Source organism: Neofelis nebulosa, chromosome 12 (assembly GCF_028018385.1).
Source record: "Neofelis nebulosa isolate mNeoNeb1 chromosome 12, mNeoNeb1.pri, whole genome shotgun sequence".
Lineage (NCBI taxonomy): Eukaryota > Metazoa > Chordata > Mammalia > Carnivora > Felidae > Neofelis > Neofelis nebulosa.
In genome coordinates this window covers 54,516,161-54,535,442 of record NC_080793.1, presented here as the reverse complement: position 1 = coordinate 54,535,442, position 19,282 = coordinate 54,516,161, and the positions used below count along the sequence as shown (strand labels likewise).

The 19,282-nt window shown below is 39.8% G+C and overlaps 1 protein-coding gene across 1 annotated transcript in view; it reads right to left on the bottom strand.

Annotated features, from left to right (window-relative positions):
• Positions 1 to 19,282, bottom strand: part of TTC39B (tetratricopeptide repeat domain 39B) — a 125,845-nt gene that overhangs the window by 18,683 nt on the left and 87,880 nt on the right. The window contains 9 exon segments of the mRNA XM_058695320.1: positions 565 to 673; positions 4,840 to 4,966; positions 9,468 to 9,559; positions 10,659 to 10,820; positions 12,258 to 12,317; positions 12,408 to 12,475; positions 13,123 to 13,231; positions 14,845 to 14,910; positions 16,297 to 16,402. Coding sequence (XP_058551303.1) covers positions 565 to 673; positions 4,840 to 4,966; positions 9,468 to 9,559; positions 10,659 to 10,820; positions 12,258 to 12,317; positions 12,408 to 12,475; positions 13,123 to 13,231; positions 14,845 to 14,910; positions 16,297 to 16,402 — 899 coding nt within the window.

Genomic DNA, 19,282 nt, shown 5'->3' with positions numbered 1-19,282 from the left:
CAGACCCTTGCAGCCCAAGTGCTATGTCCTTGTGATGCATACAAATTAACATGGGCAGATGTGCACAGGGAAAGGACAGGAAAGTGGTAAGAAAGGAAGGAAGGAAGGAAGGAAGGAAGGAAGGAAGGAAGGAAGGAAGGAAGGAAGGAAGAAAGAAAGAAAGAAAGAAAGAAAGAAAGAAAGAAAGAAAGAAAGAAAGAAAGAAAGAAAGAAAGAAAGAAAGAAAGAAAGAAAGAAAGAAAGAAAGAAAGAAAGAAAGAAAGAAAGAGAGGGGCGCCTGGGTGGCTTGGTCGGTTAAGCGTCCGACTTCAGCTCAGGCCATGATCTCACGGTCCGTGAGTTTGAGCCCCGCATCGGGCTCTGTGCTGACAGCTCAGAGCCTGGAGCCTGCTTCCGATTCTGTGTCTCCCTCTCTCTCTGACCCTCCCCCGTTCATGCTCTGTCTCTCTCTGTCTCAAAAATAAATAAACGTTAAAAAAAAAAAAAAAAAAAATTAAAAAAAAAAAAAAGAAAGAAAGAGAAAAGAAAAGAAAAAAGATTTCCGGCTTTGCTTTTCATACTTACTTTCATTTTGTAAAGCAGCCTCAGCCTTTTCAACAGTTACCAACAGATTTTCAGAAAGGTCTTTTCTCTTGCTCACTATTGGAAAACCATTCCAGACATACATCATTTCCTAATGAGGAAGAATGAAAAACCATTCGCAATTATGTGAGGTTATTCAATGTCCTTTACAACAAAGAAACACTTACTTGGTTGCTAGAGATCTCAAGACAACATTCTGAGATCATTCTCCTTAGCTTTCCTCATATGGAGTATAGTGCATATAATTTCCCCTTTTCTTGTTTTATGATATGCCTTTTTCCCTTTTATACCGTGAAGTAATTCAATATATATAGTATATTAGGTTTTTACTGAAAAAATGTACTCATTCATTTAAGCATCTCCTGGTATTCAGTTCTTTTGGCAGATAATAGGTTACAAATACAGAAATAAATAGAATACTTTTAACTGATACTATAAACAATTGTTATTTGCTATAAATTTTTGTTGTTATATTTAAGTAAAGGGAAACATTTTAAAATATCTGCCAATTGTTTACATAAAATGTTTCCAAGGACTTCACTGGGAATGAACACAGAAAATATTTTAATGGCTCTTTTATATCATTAAAAACATGTGACAGTCCAGCAATGCAATCCAATATGCAGAAAATGCATTCATTTAAAGGCCATATGGCTGAATGACAGCACCGAAAATGTAAACTAATGATTTCTCATTGCAAATTACGTTTCATAGGCTAACAGATGAGAATGTTTTTGGACCAAAAGCAAATATGCTTTTGCTTGAAAATATTTTTCTAACTTTCCTGGTAGTACAGTTCATATTTTTAAGGGTCTGAAATAAGCAAGATAATTAGTATCTTTTTAGAGATAAATGAATTTTAAAATATGATAAAGATATTGTTTGAACAGCTTCTCACAGGGAAGTAGTGGAAATGAGGAAAACACATTTGAGTGACAACAAAGTTATCTCTACTCTATGGCACTGAAAACTAAGATCATAACACTATTTTTTTTTTCTAACAGTTTCTTGTTGCTAACAATGTTAAGACCTCAACTTAATACTTAATGGAATAGTTATGTGATGATTTTTTTAATTTTGTTTTTATAAATAGGCTCTTTTATCAGAAAGGGGCACCTGGGTGGCTCAGTCCATTAAGCATCCGACTTTTGGTTTCGGCTCAGGCCATGATCTCATGGTTTGTGAGTTTGAGTACCATGTCAGGCTCTGAGCTGAGGGCGCAGAGCCTGCTTGAGATTCTCTCTCTCACTCTCTCTCTCTCTCTCTCTCTCTCTCTCTCTCTCTGTGTGTGTGTGTGTGTGTGTGTGTCTGTCCCCTGCTCACACACTCTCTCAAAATAAATAAACTTAAAAGAAGAAGAAGAGGAGGAGGAGGAAGAAGGCAAGCTCATATTTGAGATTTTATGAAAAATGGCAATTCGGTGAGATTCCTAGTTACCACAAATTCAAACCAATTCTACCCCTTAAACCTGCAGAAAGAAGTGCAGTGAGTTACCCTTCCTTAAAACCCTTAATGATCAAAGCAGGCTAAAGTTATGTACACACCAGCATCTAGGCTGTAGGGCACAGAAAGGACTATTATGCTTTAGAAAGTTCTTGCAAAAGTTCTATGACACAAAGAAAAAAATTCCCAATGCAAATCACTTGATAGAAATCAATCAGGAACAGATCTAAAAGCTGTATATGGTCAACCAGCAGCAGGCTCCCGTGTTAGCTGGAAAGGGGGATGTTTGGTCATTTTTGTGATTTGCATGGTGTTCCTGTTTTTATCTATGCTCAGATAGGATTGTAAAGTGATATTTTTGTCTCACTCCATCACAGGCACAGAATAACCTGGTCTGACAGTGGTGATCTCAGAGATATCTTAAGTGGAGAATACATGGGCCTGGGAACTAGGTACAGGCTAGCTCCTCTCTGACACCTGCTGGGGGCTGCAGTGCTCTTTTTCACAGACTATAGAAAGAGCTCCTATGAGGGGCGCCTGGGTGGCGCAGTCGGTTAAGCGTCCGACTTCAGTCAGGTCACGATCTCGCGGTCTGTGAGTTCGAGCCCCGCGTCAGGCTCTGGGCTGATGGCTCGGAGCCTGGAGCCTGTTTCCGATTCTGTGTCTCCCTCTCTCTCTGCCCCTCCCCCGTTCATGCTCTGTCTCTCTGTCCTAAAAATAAATAAAAAAACGTTGAAAAAAAAAAAAAAATTTTAAAGAAAGAGCTCCTATGAGTCGATGACAAAAAAACTAATGAAAACTTACATTAGTATATGAACAAGTCACAAAAGAAGAAATAAAAATGAATCAGCACATGAAAAGATGCTCAACCACACCAACAGGCAAATGCAAATTAAAAGAGCAAAACACTGTTGGTAGAAATTTAAACCAGTACAGCCTTTCTGGAGGGCAATGTGGCAATGTTAAACAGTAAATGCATACACCCTTCAATCAGGAATTCCATTTCTAGAAATATTTCCAGAGAATTATATGACCATGCACACACACACACACACACACACACACACACACACACAAAGTAAGTCAGGAAACCCCAAAGGAGGACTACAGATGTCAGCTTGCACGTAACGGCTTTTCTATGGTATGTGACACCTACGTAAAACCAAAGCCCCAAAGAGCCAGAATAATTTGAAATATTCAGGACTTTTTAAAGAAATCTCCATTAAGAAAATTTAAGTTGAAATTATGCTTTCATGAAGCCTAAACAGCGTAACAATTAACAATGTGAGCTCCAACTTGTACCCCAATGTTTATAGCAGCACTCTCAACAATAGCCAAATTATGGAAAGTGCTTAAATGTCCATCAACTGATGAATGGATAAAGAAATTGTGGTTTATATACACAATGGAATACTACGTGGCAATGAGAAAGAATGAAATATGGCCCTTTGTAGCAACGTGGACGGAACTGGAGAGTGTGATGCTAAGTGAAATAAGCCATACAGAGAAAGACAGATACCATATGGCTTCACTCTTATGTGGATTCTGAGAAACGTAACAGAAACCCATGAGGGAGGGGAAGGGAAAAAAAAAAAAAGAGGTTAGAGTGGGAGAGAGCCAAAGCATAAGAGACTCCTAAAAACTGAGAACAAACTGAGGGTTGATGGGGGGTGGGAGGGAGGGGAGGGTGGGTGATGGGTATTGAGGAGGGCACCTGTTGGGATGAGCACTGGGTGTTGTATGGAAACCAATTTGACAATAAACTTCATATATTGAAAAAAAAAATACAAAAGGGAGTATATGTCATACAAAAGATGGTACAAAACAAGATCTGTTTAACTTCAGTTGTCTGATGAATTAAAATAAAGCAAAGACCCAGCAAAAAAAAAAAAAATAGAATGTGAGCTCCAAAACTTCACTGCTGAATACAACAGCCTCCAACCAATTAGGGCACTTGAGCACAGAAGTGTGGCTATTCCAACCTGACATGTGCCTTAAGAGTAAAATACACACTAGATTTCAAATAATTAGAACAACAGAAAAGAATACGAAATATCTCATTAAGTTTTTATTGGTTACATGCTCAAACAGCAACATTTTATATATACTGGGTTAAACAAAATATATTCTTAAAATTATTTTAATTTTTAAATTTTTACCTTTTAATTTTTAATGTGGCTGCTAGAAAAGGCAGAAGCATATACGTGGCTTGCATTAGAATTCAACTCAACTTCAATTAAGCTGACTCACGTCTCTGCCTCAATTTTCTTATCTATAAAATGGGGCTATAAAGAGAAAGTACCCTTATGGTTACTATAAGAATTAAAGGATACATTTTTTAAAATAGGCTTTCAAAAAATATTAAATGATATATATTTTTTTAATTATTTTAATGTTTATTTTTGAGCGACAGAGACAGAGTGCGAGCAGGGGAGGGGCAGAAAGAGAGGGAGACACAGAATCCGAAGCAGGTTCCAAACTCTGAGCTGTCAGCACAGAGCCCGATGCAGGGCTCAAACTCATGACCTGAGCCGAAGTCAGATGCTTTGCAAACTGAGCCACCCAGATGCCCCTAAAGTGATATATTTTTAAAATACCATAATGCCTAGAACATACCAACTGGTCAAAAAACATTAGCTATAATTTTTATGATTATTCCATTTTTAATAATTTATAAATCTTCGCCTTAGAAACACCCTTACAGTGGCTTTTAATTGAGTTAAACTTCACAGCAAAAGTTATGCATGCTCCTTGCTGCTATGACAGACAATTTATTTCTAAAACACAAACAGGAAATAAAATAAAGGCAGATACCAGGGCGGGCAAGACGAGCTTCACAGGTGCAGGCAACGAAGAGGAGTAACGTCGAGACTTCCTCACAGCAAACTTCTCGGTGGGGATGGATTTCCCCGCAATTCTCTGCTTCAGGCTCTCCACCTGTCTGCAAAGAGCCCAACCCCAACCCCAGCAACAGGTCATTAGAACACATACGTTACTGACACCCGCAGTTTCCATGCTGTGCTCCCCAGAACGGCAGCATCGGCAGTATCTGGAAATTTGTTCCAGATGCAAATTTTCAGACTCCACCACAGACCTAAGATCGATGACCCCAGAGCTGCACCCAGCAATCCAGAGGCCGGTGAGTCCTCCGGGTGATTTGGATGCGTGCTCAAACGCGAGAACCACTGGGGGCCCCTTGGTGGCGCGGTCAGTTAAGTGTCCATCTCTTGGTTCGGGCTTAGGTCATGAGCTCATGGTCGTGAGACTGAGCTCCCCACCCCCCCCGCCCCCCACCTTGGACTCCATGCTGACAGGGCAGAGCCAGCTTGGGATTCTCTCTCTCCCTCTCTCCCTGCCCCTCCCCACTCACTCACATGCATATGCACGCTCTTGCGTGCTCTCGCTCCCTCTCAAAATAAATAAATGAAGTTAAAAAAAAATGTGAGAACCACTGATTGACACACACTTCCCTCTAGTTAACTTAGCTCATGTCTTAATCTATCAAACACAATCAGAGAAATCTAGATATAAAATTGGCAATCTTCATAAGTAAGCAGGAAAGAGTCCCAAGTATTTACTTACACTGTGGATGCCCAAGGAGAGGAAAAGTGTGCATGGTACATTTCCTATTCCTATCTATTCTTACCTATTCCTACCTATTTGCTATGGCACAGATCTGTAAGATAATATGCCTCAAACACAGCCGTCGACTAATGTACTCTGAGCAAAAGTTTACCAAACACTGGTTATTTTGAAAATAATCAGCTAAGGTCGTGCACCACGTTTACAAACTTCCTCTTAAAAGTCTAAGGAATCCCAATTGTAAAATTCGCAAGCCCATAAAAATGAGCATAGGATGGAGAGCCCATGTTCCCAAAGCACTTTCTTACACACAAATTTATAAGTGCATCCAACAGGCTGCTGCTCAGCGAAATATCCAATTACATCACTGAAAGAAAAGATGAAACAAGAGACAAAACACTACAATAAGAGGACAAGATTGTGTTCGGTTATTTCTGGGCACAATTTGGGGATAGGAGTTTTAAGGCAGAATGCTCATGATTGGATTGATGTTCGGTCACATCAGTGGAAGAAGCGGTGGAAATGTGAGGCGGGGGCCGAGGGCGGAGGACAGGAGCGTGTACGGCACAGGAGACTGCAAGGTTTGAACACTGCACAGGCTGTATGAAGAAAACGCTCATTTGGGCAACTCTCCTCTCATTGTCCTGACAAATTAGATGCTGTCATACAGCAGACCTCGAGCTTTCTCCTGAAAATGAGACTGATTACATGTTGCACAGAAATTACTTTGATATGAAGAAAATTCACTCTGAGGTGGAAGAAATAAGAGAGACTTAAAAGACTTCATTGTATCTTAATATTCCATTCCATTCCTTTTGTTGTTTGTGGGAAACAAGGACACGCATTGTACCAGTAAGAGGTGGCGTTTTTCATACCACGCCTTCCACTGAGGTTGATTCTACAGTTAGCATACATGGTCCTATGTTCAAAGAGAGCTTTCAAAAAGAAGATAAAAAAGCGGTCCTAGTCGTATCTTCAAATCTGCTCTGACAAGTCTGACAGTTCGGCTAAGATGCTATTTCTCATAACGTGGGCACAGAACGCAGTACTCCATGTAAAAGGTTTTGTCGTTAATTATGTCTGAAGATGTAGCAGGGCTTCTCTGTTCCTTAACTTTCTCATCTCCAGGGCTCATCTCCTCCCCTCTACCAGAGCCAGCGGGCCCCGCAGTTGTATCTTACACCACTTCGTCACCTGCAACTTTTCTACTCAAAGCACAAACCCAAGCACCCACTCTGAATACCCTTCTCTTCACTCTAACTTGGCTGCTCTAGTAAGACTTTCAGTCTACTTGCCCTTCAACTTTCTCCCTATCCGCAATCTCCCTCTCTCTCCCTGTTCCTCCATATGCCTGCTTAGATCGCCCTGTCCTTTACGGCCGCACTCAATGGCCTCAGACCTAAACTCCCTTGTCCTCTACCTAGTCGCTACACTCACCTGGCAAAAACCCAGCTCTGGATGATGTTCAGTGTGCCTCTTCCCTGCACCTGCAGTGAGAGCTGACGGGTATCTCCGTAAATTCATCAGCACCACCTTCAGATGGGCCCTTGTGCTACCTGCCATTCCCGCTACAGTGTTTCTCTCACCACCTCACTGTCCCGCTCTCTGCAACAATTGATTCCGAACACTCTCCATCCCCCTCGAACTTCCAGCCCACTCCTCCCTCTTACAGTAGATGACCCTGACTCCTCCTTTGTAAAGAAAGACACAAGTTAGGAGATGGAGAACCCTTCCTTGCATACTACACAAGCTTGCCTGCCTTGTGTAGGCTTGCCTGCCTCTGCACCTATCCTGGGCTTCCTCCCTTCTGATCCAGTAGAGGACCTGGTCCTCCTCCTAAATAAAACCAACCATGCCATCAATGCTTTGGATTCGAACTCCTCCTGCCTTTTCAGCAAACTTACAAATATCAACTATCCCATTTCTTGCTTGTATGTGTAACTTCTCTTCTTCAGTTGGGTCTTTCCCAGTGGTTTCTAAGAATGCTCACAACTCTCCCATTAAAACATTCTCTGTCATGATATCTCCCTCCAACTACCAACGCTCTCTCTCCCCTCCCCGTCATAGTCAGAATTATCCAGGGATGCATTTATACTCAACTCTACATTTCCCTATGTCCCATTCATTCTTCGGCCACCTCCAGTCTGACTTCCACCTCTACTCGAGTACGTTATCAGCCCCTGCTAGGGTTACCGAGGATCCTGTCCCTCTGTCTTGTGTTTAAATGGAATATTGTGTGTTGTGAGATGTATTTTGAGTCACGCTTGACCTTTCTTTTCTTTTGACCTATACACAGCTGACCCTTGAACAACGTGGGGGGTGGTTAAAGGCACCAACCCCCAAAGAGTCAAAAATCCACATATAATTGGGGTTCCTGGGTGGCTCAGTTGGTTAAGCGTCCAACTTTGACTCAGTTTATGATCTCATGGTTTGTGGGATCGAGCCCCATGTCGGACTCTGGGCTGACAGCTCAGAGCCTGGAGCCTGCTTCGGATTCTGTGTCACCCCCTCTCTCTGCCCCTCCCCTGCTTGCGCACACATGCTCTCTCTCTCTCAAGAATAAACAATAAAAAATTTTTTTTTAATCCCTAACTTTTTGACTCCCCCAAAGTTTAACTACTAATAGCCTTCTGTTGACCAGAAGCCTTATTGATAACAAACAATTGGTTAACTCATATTTTCTATGTTGTATGTATTAATACCATATTCTAACAATAAAGTAGGCTAAAGAAAATCTAAGCAAATCATAAGAGAAAATACAGTATCAGTATTATACTGTATTTATAAAAAAAAAAAGAAAAAAGAAAAAAAGAAAAAACCTGCGTGTAGGTGGACCCACACAGTTCAAATTCATGTTGTTCGAGGGTCAAGTGTACATAAAATGTAGCATAATGTCCTATCAAATATCACCTTTTGGCTCTTCATTTTTTTTAATATGAAATTTATTGTCAAATTGGTTTCCATACAACACCCAGCGGTTAGCTCTTTAATGTGCAGTGCTCCTTCCTGTAGCAGGGTCATCTCTGGTTTCTGTTCCCCTCGTCTGAAACTGTATCACTGCAAGTCCCTGCTGCCCCAGCAGCTCCTCCTCCACCTTCAGACACCACCTCACTCGTCGCGCCTCTACCTTCTTATATACACTTCTCCTCCCATTGGGGGATGGGCTGGGGATAGCGGGTCCTGTTGGCGATGCAAGTTATTATCAGCTTCTGGCTTGCTAACTGTGGTCTCAGTCACCCCGAGCAGAAAGAACACCAGGTTTGCTCAGGAAGACAGAACATGGTGAGTTGAAAATGCTTTCACATGTCCAAGTGAAGGGGGCAAATGGAAACTGGATATACAGGTCTGGAGCTCAGTCAGGAAATCTGAACTAGGGATGTAAACTTGGCCTGGCTGAGATTTCCTAAGGTTGAGGCTCTAAGACATCAACATGTAACAGCTGGATAAAATAGGATGAGCCTACAGAGCTACTAAGATGGGATGGCAAGAAGAGTAGGAAGAAAAAAATTACTCAGGTATTGTAAGTTTGCAGTTATTTGCGTGACTATTTCATCGATGTCTGGTTCCACTACCAGATCATAACCCAAGGACAGGAGCCACGCCTGTTTATTCAGCACCTCACACGGTATCTTTCATACAGAAGGTGCTCAAAAGTAAGATTACAGATGATTTATGGATACTTAGCTAAACAAAGTTAAACAGATTAGCTCACAAAAGACCTTCTATGAATATGGTTTTAAGGGTCCCTGCATCGAATGAGTAGAAATTAAAGAAAACACGAAGGTAACTCATGGGAGGGCACTTAGGGGAAAAGAAAGAGGTGTTCGGGATCCCCGTTACAGCAACGGTGCCCTGCTTACCTGAATAAGATTACTATATCCTCTTTAGTTGCTACGACATCCTCCTCTGGAACCATACTCAAAATTGCAGCTTTCAAGAATACGTATGTTGCCTTCAGGAAAAGAAGAAAAGCAGCTGGTTATAGGGCATCTCTAGGTACGTGACATTTCTATCTTGCAAGTCAGGAACGACCTGCAAACTGTCTAGATGTAATACTTAAAAAGCCATCAAAGAAATAAAAGGAAATGAAGTCTTATACTGCTGTTCCTATTGACAGTAACACCTTTCAGTTAATTTTGACCATTTTCCTATTATACAACTGTCATGTTCATGGGCGAGAAAGATCACAGAATGAACAAGAAATATGCACCTCGTTTCTCCCAACTTCCCACAAATAGATCAGAATTAATTTTAATTATGAAAAGCTTTGGGGTGCCTGAGCGGCTCAGTCAGTTAAACATCCGACTTCAGCTCAGGTCACAATCTCCCAGTTTGTGAGTTCGAGCCCTGCATTGGGCTCTGTGCTGACAACTCAGAGCCTGGAGCCTGCTTTGGATTCTGTGTCTCCCTCTCTCTCTGCCCCTCCCCTGCTTGCGCTCTGTCTCTTTCTCTCTGTCCTAAATAAATAAACATTTAAAAAAAGAAGAAAAGGGGCGCCTGGGTGGCTCAGTCGGTTAAGCGTCCGACTTCGGCTCAGGTCACGATCTCGCGGTCCGTGAGTTCGAGCCCCGCGTCAGGCTCTGGGCAGATGGCTCAGAGCCTGGAGCCTGTTTCCGATTCTGTGTCTCCCTCTCTCTCTGCCCCTCCCCCGTTCATGCTCTGTCTCTGTCTCAAAAATAAATAAACGTTAAAAAAAAAATTTTTTTTTTAAATAAAAAAGAAAAGAAGAGCTTTGTCATAAGGGCATCATAAAATTTACAGAAAAATTATCAAAGGTTATTGATATGTAATAACTTTTCAACGTAAGTGCACTTCATCCTCAGAGGTAAAGCTTCTTCGTTGAAAAGGACTGTTTGGATGGCTTTTAGAGCATGTAGTGCTGAGGGATAGTGCTTATAAACAGTAGGTACTTAATGCCTATTTCCTCCAACAAACCTCTAAGTTGAGAAAATAATGTTAATGTCATACTACTGAACAAACAGTCCTAAATAAAAATTATCCTGGACACTTATTAGCAAACAGGTAACATCAATGAAAGCATAGCACTTTACCTTGGACCATTTACTTTCTTTGCAAAGCAGATCAGAATAGTAATATGCCTCCATCCAGTTTTGTTGAAACACATAAATCCACATCAGCTCCCAGTAACAGAGATGGTGAAACTGTTTCCATTCTTCTTGAACTGAAATGCATTTTCGAAGTATCTCTTGTGCCTATAAGTCAATTGCATAAAGCTGATCATCCAGATATTACACAAGGAGGTAATAACCTAATGGAAAAATACATAAATCACTTTGTACAAAAAGAACAAAAGCATAACTCATTAAGCCACTCAATGTGATGATATATATTCCTTTCCCTACATGCCATGATACAATTAAGTTCTGCCTCTTTCTTGATTTAGCTTCCTGAGGCGGCTGTGGAACTTTATAATGTGGGAGTAGTGACATTCCTTCCCAAGTAAGATATAAAATGCAGAAGTCCTTTACAAAAAAGCTGAAAATAAAAGTCAGAACTTCCAGAAGTTAAAATATACCTTAAACAAAGTTAAAGGCGGACTGGGAGAAGATATCACTATATCCACAACTGGCCAAGAATTAACCCTTAGCATACAACAATTTTATAAAATCCTTAAGAAAAAGACCACTCAATGGGAAAACAAAGATATGAATGGGTAAATCAGAGAAAAAGATATACAAGTGACAAGCATACATATGAAAAAAATTGTAAACTGAAAAATACAAATTTAAAAATTAAACTATCATATTTTGGCCATGACATGGGCAAAAGCAAAACAGATAATGTCCAGAGTTGCCAAAGTGCACAAGAAACAAGTGTTTTCATATCTTTATAGGAGTTTAAATGGAATAACCTTAAGTTAGAAGGGCAATTTGGCTAAATTTATTAAAATGCAAACATCTTTGACTTTGGAATCCTGATTATCAGAATCTATCTTATATAAATACACCTGTGCACGGAAACATACACATGATGATGGTTACAAGAGCATTATTTATAGTAGCCAAATGTCTATTAGTAGTGGACTGCTTTACTAAGTATCATATTTCCATCTCATGGAATAAAATCCAGCCATCAAAAAGAATGAAGGAGATTGAGATATACTGACCTGGAAAGAAATCCAAGACGCATTGTAAGTAGAAAAAAAAACAAATCAAAGAAAAATGCGTACGTTTGACCTCATTGGCGTGGAAGAAAATTATTTGTGAGTATATTTATATGAAAAGCTCCACACTCTTCTTCTTCAAGGGAGTCAGTAACTACTTTCCTTTGATGAGGAGTATGTACCATACAGTGAAGGAGAAGTTGTATGTTATGCAGGGGCTAGCTTCCAAAGTCAATATGTAATGCAGAAACTGATGACATTGTTTGAAAACCTCTTAAATGTGCCCACCTGTACTTCGCATAGTCTACCCTGAACTGCCTCATGTACTTAAAGTGTAAATATAGACTATATTGAGTAATTTATATACAGTAGATGCATATACCAAATTAAAATCGGGCATAAAAAATAACATATTTTTTCTCTATTTCTGCCTAGTGCATACAACTGAATCTACTTATATAGAATGAGTCTAATGCAACTCCACCTTACAGACAACTCCCCAAGTTATTCTCCCAAAATAAATTACCTCTTCCACATTTCCCTTCAGCAGCTCTATCCGGGCATGATAAAACAACATGAGGGAGCCCTGCAGAGAAAGGAAGAAGACAGACCAATCAGTGGTCAGCCCTGCTTGACTGGTCATGGTTGAAACATGCACTTGAAATTCTAAGCATACATTTGGAAACTGCTGGAGGAAGGGTGCAAGGAGACTCTCTGCTTCCAGAACATTCACTTCTCCTGTACCTAGAAATTCAACAGGAAAAGCCTCAGTCTTCATGAAACAGGGTAGATACTTATAAGTAATTCTCCAAATTTCATTAAGATCTAGCAAACACCTATTCGTGGAAAAGATACAAACTGCTAATTTGGCAATTTTGCATTTGGGAAATAAAATAAGACAAGTCCCATCTCTGACTTCACTTTAAGAAAGCTCTGGCACAGGCTAATCCTTAAGAATGGAAGGAGCTGTCTTTGAGTCCTAGTTGGGCTTTCTGGTTTTAATAGCAATATTAACTTATCTTAGCCAAACATTTAATCTTCTATGCAAAAAGAAATCTAATATGAATATGTTAAAATAGATCACCTTAAGCAAACTTTATAGAACTTTTTAAGGAAAACAGATAAAAAAATTCAGTGAAAGAAACCCTCCATCCACCTCCTCTGCCAAATGTTATATGACAAATATCACTATTTTCCAGTTTTACTGAAAAAAGAGAAAAAAAGTAAGCAGATATAAACTACTAGCGTTTAGTGATATTTTTTCTAATTTTTTTAACTGAAGTATAATCAACTATTATGCTGGTTGGACCAAGGGTACAACCTCAATGTTTTACTTACTCAGACGAGAGGTAATCAGCTTTCAATGACATAAAATGTGGCACAGTCCTTACCAAGTATCAGGGAGATATAAGTGTGGAAAGCTAGAATAGTTAAGCAGCACAGTGGGGACCGCATGCTTCTTCCTGACGCGCCTTCCTGTAACTGCAGGAGCCCCAACTCCTGTGGGAAGTAAAAGCGTTTCAGAAGGACAGTGCATGACTGAAAAATCATATTCAGACACTACCGAGTGTTCACCTATCTCCCCACTCCGTGAAAGCAGGCTTTATTTTTTAAGAGCTTAGAAAGGGGTAATGCCTAACTAGAAATAAACTTCACATTTTAAACTGGCGTTAAGATAATCTCACAAATTCTTTCTATTATGTGATTCTAGGGAGAGGATAAAGGCAGTGCTCATTTCATAGAAATGTTGTATTTCTCCTATAAAAAAATTGATTTATTAAAACATATTGAGGATCTAAGTGCAAGGCATTATGGTTGGCATGAACAAATACAATTTTGTGGTCAAAGATCTTTCCATCAAAATGCTACGTGAACACACAATTGTATTAACATATTGTGAGTGCCATAAAAAAGGTGGGTAAGTAAATGATTCTGGGTTAGGAATACTTGAGCCTCACTGGGAGAGAATAAGGGAAAGTTTGAGAACGGCTGACATTTCTCTCAAACCTAACGGATGGAGAGGATCTCAAGAGAACATTATTTGGAAGGATGGTGGCTAGGGAGGACATCCAAAATAGAGACCAGCAGAAGCACAGAAACAAAAAAGTACAAGGCCTGTTTGGGGGAAAAAAAACAGTAGTTTCTTATACTGGTTCCCATATAGTTCTCAAAACCTGCCCTCTTTACTAACAGGGACAGCTTTTGCAATAAGACAACCCTGGTAATATCATATTGAGTATTACATTTAATAAATGTCATACACTACGAAGCAAGCACATGGAAATATAATGAACGAGGGAGGGGCGCCTGGGTGGCTCAGTCAGCTGAGCATCCAACTCTTGGTTTCAGCTCAGGTCATGGGTTCGTGAGCTCAAGCCCCACATCAGGCTCCACGCTGGCAGTGCGGAGCCTGCCTGGGATTCTCTCTTTCTCCGTCCCTCCCCTCTTTCTTTGTCTTTCAAAATAATTAAGTAAACTTAGAAGAAGAAGAAAGAAGAAGAAAAAAAAAGAAAGAAGAAGAAAGAAGAAAGAAGAAGAAAGAAGAAGAAGAAGAAGAAGAAGAAGAAGAAGAAGAAGAAGAAGAAGAAGAAGAAGAAGAAGAAGAAGAAGAAGAAGAAGAAGAAACAACAACAACAACATAATGAATTAAACTCATGGAAAACAAATTTCCTTAGTTTTGTCATGAAACTTGTAAAAGTACAAAGAAACCCAAAATACTACAACTATACTTGATCCGTGTGAATCATAAAATGTGAGACATGGAAATCTAGCCTAATTTCCTGGTTTTACAGAACACTCTAGGGTTGCTGAAATGTTAAAGAAGCATATTCTAACCACACAAGACTACTAAAGTCCAGCAAGCAGCAACCTTAGTAAAACATAACTTTGAATTCCAGAATTTAGGCAACAAAGATAAAAAATTTTAACTTTCAATAGAAAAACCATCTCGACTTCTGAAAAGTATGATCAAGACCCCAGTGGCTCTTTACTATCCTGCAAACAAATTGCCAATAATTGTCACGCTAGTTATGAGGATGTATTGCATTCCTTCGTATCCAACAAATAATGTTTGCATCTTCCCTGTCAAAATTAAGATAAAATTTAATTTGTACCCTGTTTCCAGAAAATCCTATAAATTCTAGTAGTCTGATAATCCGTGCTGGTAAAAGGGAGAGCATCTGCAAGAAAAAAAAAAAAAATACAAGCATACTTATTTGTTAGTGTATCTAACTATAGAGAAATGTTCACCTCTAAACAACTTTAAGTTTTAATAATTCAGTTATATGAAAAACTAGATCCAACTTTAAACCACTGTACATATCTCAATCATCACATATTGCACATACAGTAATCACTACCTGTGAATTAATTTCATTTAGCGAAGAAAATGAACCTAAAAAATTTAAAAACAACACAAAATGAACAAACAAAACCCTGGCCTTTTCCAGACGCTCTAAAGAATACATGCTCTTTTTATGTCAAATGATGAAGCGGTGAGAAGGCACTCCCTCAGGGCCCACTTCCAAATAAGGTTTCTCTTAACCTCCTTTCCCAGAAAGCAAGTTTGCTGAACTCCATATAACATGCGCGCATCACCCAAAAGTGAATAGCACGGTCCTGCGGTCCCTTTCTAGAACCACCCTGGGGAGCAGTGGGGAGGCACAAGCCAGCCAGTGCAGGACTTCGAGCGGTGCACCTGTTAGTTCCCTTTGCTTGGAAGGAGAGATGGCCACATGCGCAATTCTGTACAGACTCACAGGCTGAAGCCAAAGAGTTAGCTGGACGTTCAAGGATTTGGAAGCAGTATCACTGGGAAATTAATGACAAAAAGGTCTAGGGAGGAGTACAGTCCTCTCTGAATGAGCAAAAAAAAAAAAAGGGAAGATGTTTGTGTCCCATGTAAATGTTCACCAAAGCCTGACCTGAGCAGAGGAGGATTTTCATAACCAGATGAATAAGATGACGTGTTCTACAGAGACCAGTCAGCCTCTTTCTCCAGGCACCCCCATCATCAACCAATGGGCTCATGAACAAAGAGGCCATGGTGACATACATACTCACGTGTACTATTTCCTTTACCCCTTGACTTTCTCATCAATTCTAATCAAACCTTGACAAATATCAAAATCCCTAAATAATATATTACAATTTGACAATATCTACTCAAACTCTTTGTCTCCCTCACAGCATCATAATCGCTCCTCAAGGTATATCACTGCTGCCTCACCTATTTCCAATTCCAGAGCCACCGTTGCCAAAGTAACAGTATTTCTGATGTGAAAATGGAACCAGATTCCAAGCTCCTTCTTACCAAAACTGTTACTAACCCATTCAAGTGCTGCACGCTTCCCCTATTGTACAATCCAAAACGACTCTGAGCATGTGCAGAACGTTACCACACATACTGGCCAAAGTCGCCACTGGGTCACAACACAGAAAAATGGATCGCACTCTAGCTACTTGTCAACCAAACCCAGGTAGAGGTTCACGCGCAGGAGAGAAGGCGCTGAACATCTTAGGTTCTTTTACAAAGGCTTCTGGTGGCTTTATAATTATTTACTTACCAAATTAAAGGCACCTATTCCAAGCTTGACACCCCCTTCAAACTCATAGAAGAACTGCTGCTCAACTTTGTTCTTCTGAATTACATGCAGGATAGAAAGACATTCTCTAGATTGAAGAAAAAATGTTATTGCATAAGTTTACTCGGACTCTGCAAATTCACGTTAAGTCAACTTTCCCACTTATGCACGATAAAGTAACTGTCATTAACCGAAATACTAGACAACTTTTAAATGGAGGCAGCTATGCTGAGTTTAACCTGAAGGCCACCTGGGGAATAGTCATTAAAGAAAAATGGACACACCCATTTCTACACTGTTTATCAGGACCCATCTTTCTGGGCTGAAAGCAAGACAGAGTTGGAACGTGAGCGAGCATGACTCCAGAGCCACAGGACCACAGGGCCGTGACCTCACAGCTCTCCAGCAATATTGCACGGAAGCCTTCCTAGATGTGCTCCATCCCTCGGCTGCTGTGCGCACTTCAGCAACCCTACTTTCCACCGAAGGACTGAGATGCTACCACCAAAAAGATGTGAATTTCAGTGTGATCACCATGATCTCAGACCAAATAAATTCTAGAGCTTGCCAGTAGAAGACTGAGGAAGGACAGCAAGTTCCATCAAAATTGCACATCTGTCTTTTTTTCCTATTCCGTCCAAGCAAATCTTTTAGGTTTCTCATATTAATTTCTTTTCTATGCACTTCCCCCCTCCCTTTCATATGTTCAAAAGGCAAATACTTAATCCGAGAAGTGCAAATTAAAACAATGATAGGGGCGCCTGGGTGGCTCAGTCGGTTAAGCGTCCAACTTCGGCTCGGGTCATGATCTCGTGGTCTGTGAGTTCGAGCCCCGCGTCGGGCTCTGTGCTGACAGCTCAGAGCCTGGAGCCTGCTTCGGATTCTGTGTCTCCCCCTCTCTCTGACCCTCCCCCGTTCATGCTCTGTCTCTCTCTGTCTCAAAAAAAATAAATAAACATTAAAAAAATATTTTTTTAAAAATAAAACAATGATAAAGATGTAAAAGTTGGTAATGAACAGGAATTGCTTACCAAATTGACAAATAAATTTTTAAAAGGTAGTAAGAAATAACCAGATATTATGTATCACCTTGTGTGATATAACTATGAAGCATACAACTTAATTTATGATGTATTCTAGCCAAATTTACTTAACTGGAATCCAGTAAACGTACAGATCTAATTTCCAGTTTACAGGAAATAAAAGGAGCTAGAAGGCTGTGGACTGAATTAGTTATGTACCCCTCCCCCCACCTCACCTCCAAATTCCTATGTTGAAGCTCTATGCCCCAGTGTGAGGATATCTGAAAACAGGAATTTTTAGGAGGTCTAAAAATCCTTAATTAAAGGATGGGGTCCTAGTCTGGTAAGACCGGTGGTCGTAGAAGAAAAAGAAGAGAGAGGTTATCTCTCTCTTGGCCATGTGAGGGCCAAGAGAGAAGGTGGCCTGGCTGTCTGCAAGCCAGAAAGAGAGCTCTCTCCAGAACCGGATCATGCTGGCACCCTGATCTTGGACTTCCAACCTCCAGAACTTCAAGAAAATAAAATTCTATTGTTTAAGCCACCCAGTCTGTGGCATTTTGTTCTGGCAGCCTGAGCTGACTAAGACAAAGAACAACCTGAATGGAAACTCGAAAAAGCCATCAAACAAATCCATGGGACATTCTGCAGGACAACTGGCTTGGGCTTTTCAACAACCATCATGAATACAAAGACTGTTCCAGAATAAAAGAGACGTAATGGACATAAACACAGGATGCAGTAGACAGTCATGGGTTGCATCCTGATACAGACACACCAGCAGTAAAAGAAATTTGGGGCCAACTAGTAAAATATGAAGATAGATTATTACACGAAATGAAGATTTATTGACGTCGAAAAGTAAAAGAGCAGGTTATGGGGCACCTCGCTGGCTCAGTCATAAGACTGTGCAACTCTTGATCTCAAGGTCATGAGTTCAAGCCACACACTGGGTATAGAGATGACTTAAATATATAAAGCTTTTTAAAAAAAGGAAAAAGCAGGTTACAAAAGAGTACGGACATTAAAAAATACATTTAAAAGATAAAAAAATAAAAAGTACATATATCTTTACATTTGTATAGGAAAAATTCTGAAAGAATACATACTAACATGCTAGCAGCCATTATTACCGGTGAAAAGAATATGGGGGGTGTGTGTTAATATTTGTTCATCTACATTCTCCCATTTTCCTCAATATGTATTCTGCTTTTGTGATAATAAAGCATTATTTTAATTTTTTTTTAATGGAAAACCAGTGTTGGCAAAGAAAAAAACAAATAGACATATTCATCTGCTTTGGTAAAAGGTGGTTATAGTACAGAGGTTGGCAAGCTACTGGAACCTAAGCATGCCCATTCATGCATTTTTTGTCTATGGCTGCTTATACTCTACAGTCTTAGAATTGAGTAGTTACAACAGAGATCTTAGGACTCTCAAGCCTAACATATTTACCATCTAGCCCTTTTAGAAAAAGTTTGTCGACCTAATTATTTTTCAGAATGATTTTGCAATATAAATCAAAAATCTTAAACACATGCATACCTTTGACCCAATAAATCCAATTTTATTCTAAGGAAATAGCATGGATACACACAAAACTTTACCTATAAGGAGAGATACTGTATTACTATTTATAATGAAAATGTATAAACAAACTAAATAGGCAAAAACAGAAAATGAATTAAGAAGACAGTCACATGAGTGTATATCTTTATACATACACACATATGGTATACCCACATAATGGTATGCTATATAGCCATTAAAATCCATGATGAACTAAAAATATTTAATGACCTAATATTTTGTGACATGAAGTGAAAGAGGAAATTTCAAAATGACAGGAAGCATATAATTTCATTATATAAGAATATAATTATAAGCTCAGGCACATGCGTTAAAAACTCAAACATCAAAATATAGGTAGGATGGCAAGAGGCAGAAAC